The sequence below is a fragment of the Monopterus albus genome, unplaced genomic scaffold, assembly GCF_001952655.1.
Source record: "Monopterus albus unplaced genomic scaffold, M_albus_1.0 scaffold1242.1, whole genome shotgun sequence".
Classification (NCBI taxonomy): Eukaryota; Metazoa; Chordata; class Actinopteri; order Synbranchiformes; family Synbranchidae; genus Monopterus; species Monopterus albus.
In genome coordinates, this window is record NW_018129120.1 from 1271 (window position 1) to 4378 (window position 3108).

General features: G+C 39.0%; 1 protein-coding gene across 1 annotated transcript in view; it reads left to right on the plus strand.

The window, feature by feature from the left end:
* Positions 1–3027, plus strand: part of LOC109953761 (C-type lectin domain family 4 member F-like) — a 4122-nt gene extending 1095 nt beyond the window's left edge. Inside the window, exons 3-6 of the mRNA XM_020589225.1 lie at positions 659–742; positions 1922–2005; positions 2533–2675; positions 2824–3027. Of these exons, the coding sequence (XP_020444881.1) occupies positions 659–742; positions 1922–2005; positions 2533–2675; positions 2824–3009 (497 nt within the window). The 3' untranslated portion in view covers positions 3010–3027. The remainder of the gene's footprint in view (positions 1–658; positions 743–1921; positions 2006–2532; positions 2676–2823) is intronic.
* Positions 3028–3108: the final 81 nt, after the last annotated feature.

Consider the following 3108-nt stretch of genomic DNA (forward strand, 5'->3'; position numbering starts at 1 on the left):
CTGTTGGTCAGATGTAATGTGAAGATTTTCTGCTCTTTCAGTCAATTCTGAAAATATGAGAGCAAGTACAGAGTAGAACTGCAAAAACCAGACTGAAGAGACCAATGAGCTGAAGAGAAAACTAGATACTTTTGGTAAGTATGAGAATGAAACATGTCATAACTGTGATGAGCCCTTGTATCCAAATCATTACTAAGCCCAAATCTTGGGCATATCTGGGATCATATCAAATGGAAACACCTAATACTCTACGTCTTGTCACTGCCAAAGAGACTGATACAATCATCCACTACACACTTCAGTCTTTAAATAGACAAAATATATCCAGATCCAAATCCAGCTTGTTCTGGCACAAATGAACCCCTACAAATACTGTTCCTTGTAAATATTGTAAATGTTGTGTCCTTGTTTCTTTTCAAGCCAGTGACTTATGCCAGAAATATGCAGTGAATGAAGAAAAGGTTTATGAACTATATAATATTAAACATGAATTTTACCCATCATTAATACAGTAGATTAAAACACAATATCCATATTGTTTTAAAGTACATTATCTCCTAAGTTGTGGACATTTAGTGATGTTCCATGTCGTAACATCAACTCTCAAAATGGCAGCTTCGTTGCACAATTCAGATGTTTGATCTTTCTGATTTTTCAGATAACAAAACTGTGAACATGGAGGCCAGTTTAAAAACTGTTACTGAGGAGCGAGATCAGCTGAAGAGGAAGCTGAGTGACACTGGTAAGTGTGAAGGTGAAACTACACAAACAACCTAAAGGAGACATGTCCATAACTGGGCAAATATAAGTGTTACATAAAGGGGTGTAACTGTTTTTGTGAGGAGGGGACACCTTGTCCAATAACGTTGGGTGTTTGGGTTTGGTTAAGGTTGTTTCCACAGACCAGACTGTGGACACTTGTCCTTCAAACAAGAGAAAGAAGACCTGGGACTTTCAGGCCAGATCTAAAACCCTTATGGAGGAGCGAGGCAGGCTTGTGGGGGGGGTTTCTTTTTTGTCACAATATAATTCAGAAAGTGAACCTCTGATTTTTTTCTAGAATCATTGCATGTAAAGTGAAATATTTGAAGCCATTTTTGTTTTAATTAAGATGATTACAGCCTACAGCTCCTAAAAATGAAAAATCCAGTATCTCACATTAGTAGAATATTTCACTTTGAGTTTGAGTAAATTACTAATCATACAGTATAAATACCGTGTATCTCTCAGCCTAGTTCAGTACACGTAACCACAAACATGGGGAAGACTGCTCCCTTGACATTTGTCCAGAAGACGATCATCGACACCCTCCAAAAACAGGGTAAGCCACAGAAGGTCAGCATTGAAAGGCTGGCTGTTCGCAGAACGCTGTATCAAAGAATGTTCATGGAAAGTTGACTGGAAGGGAAAAGAGAGATAGATACACAAACAACAGGGATGACTGCAGCCTTAAGAAGACTGTCAAGCAAAGTCGATTCAGGAATTGACTTTGGTTCACTTCACAAGTGGTAGAGTGAGGCTGGATTCAGGGCATCAAGAGCCGCCACACACAGACATCTTCAGGAAATGGGCTACAACTGTTGCATTCCTCGTATCAAACTACTCCTGAACCAGAGATGACATCAGAAGTGACTTACTTGTGCTAAGGAGAAAAAGAACTGGACTGTATCTCAGTGGTCCAAAGTCCTCTTTTCAGATGAAAATAAATTTTGCATTTCATTTAGAGATTAAGGCCCCAGAGTCTGGAGGAAGAGTGGAGAGACACAGAATCCAAGTTGCCTGAAGTCCTGCGTGACTTTTCCACTGTCAATGAGGATTTGGGGTGTGATGGTGGAGGTTTGCTGTTCCATGTCGTAACATCGACCCTCAAAATGGCAGCTTCATTGCACAATTCAGATGTTAGATCTTTCTGATTTTTCAGATAACAAAACTGTGAACATTGAGGCCAGTTTAAAAGCTGTTACTGAAGAGCGAGATCAGCTGAAGAGGAAGCTGAGTGACACTGGTAAGTGTGAAGGTGAAACTACACAAACAACATAAAGGAGACATGTCCATAACTGGGCAAATATAAGTGTTACATACAGGGATGTAATTGTTTTTGTGAGGAGAGGGACAGGTTGTCCAATAATGTTGGGTGTTTGGGTTTGGGTAAGGTTGTTTCCACAGACCAGACTGTGGACACTTCTCCTTTCATGATAGTTTCATAATCATAGTGTCACATTTATGACCGGTTCCAAGATGACAAAGTTCCAGTAGCTAGCCTGCTGTTTCCATGACATCAAAGGTCTGAAAAGCCTAGTAGTGTGACATACGATGTCATTAGTTTTGGCATGATCCTTGCAATTCCTGCCCTCAGTTGGCCTCTATTGATTTGAATTTACTGTGTGCACAGTCATGTTCTGGCATAGATTTGTACTGTGATGTGTTGAATCAATGACACATTGTTGCCTTAAATAAAACCAACACAGGATTTGTGATTTATTAACTCTTCTTGAGACTAAGATATTAAAAATTTTTCTTTTTCACTCACAGATCATTATTCCCACCAAGGATGGATATATTTCCAGAGTAGTTTTTATTACATTTCTACTATCAGGAAAACCTGGCATGAAAGTAGAGACGACTGCCTGCAACGAGGGGCAGACCTCATGATTATCAACAGCAGAGAGGAACAGGTACAGTACAGTATGTGTGTCTGTGTATATTTATTAGTGTTTAAGACAGAAGCATAAAGATATTGATTAATGCAAGTTGACTGAGGTAGAGGATGCTAATTTGTTTAGATTCACAGTTATACTGATGATTGTTTCTCCCTGTATAAAGCTTTTCACAATGCGACTGAAGGACGAAATGTGGATTGGCCTGAAAGACAGCAAGACAGTGGAGAAATGGAAATGGGTTGATGGGACTCCACTGACCAATAGGTTCACACATTACTCTCTTATTCATATTCATATAACTAAAGGTTTTAAAGAACTGGTATTATGGCCCTGTTTGACCCACATATAATTAGAATTTTAACAAACTGACATTTGATATTTTATTCACCACAAATTGTTTAGATTTTTCTAAATCCACTGCTACAAATAGCCCAGATTCCCCTCTATC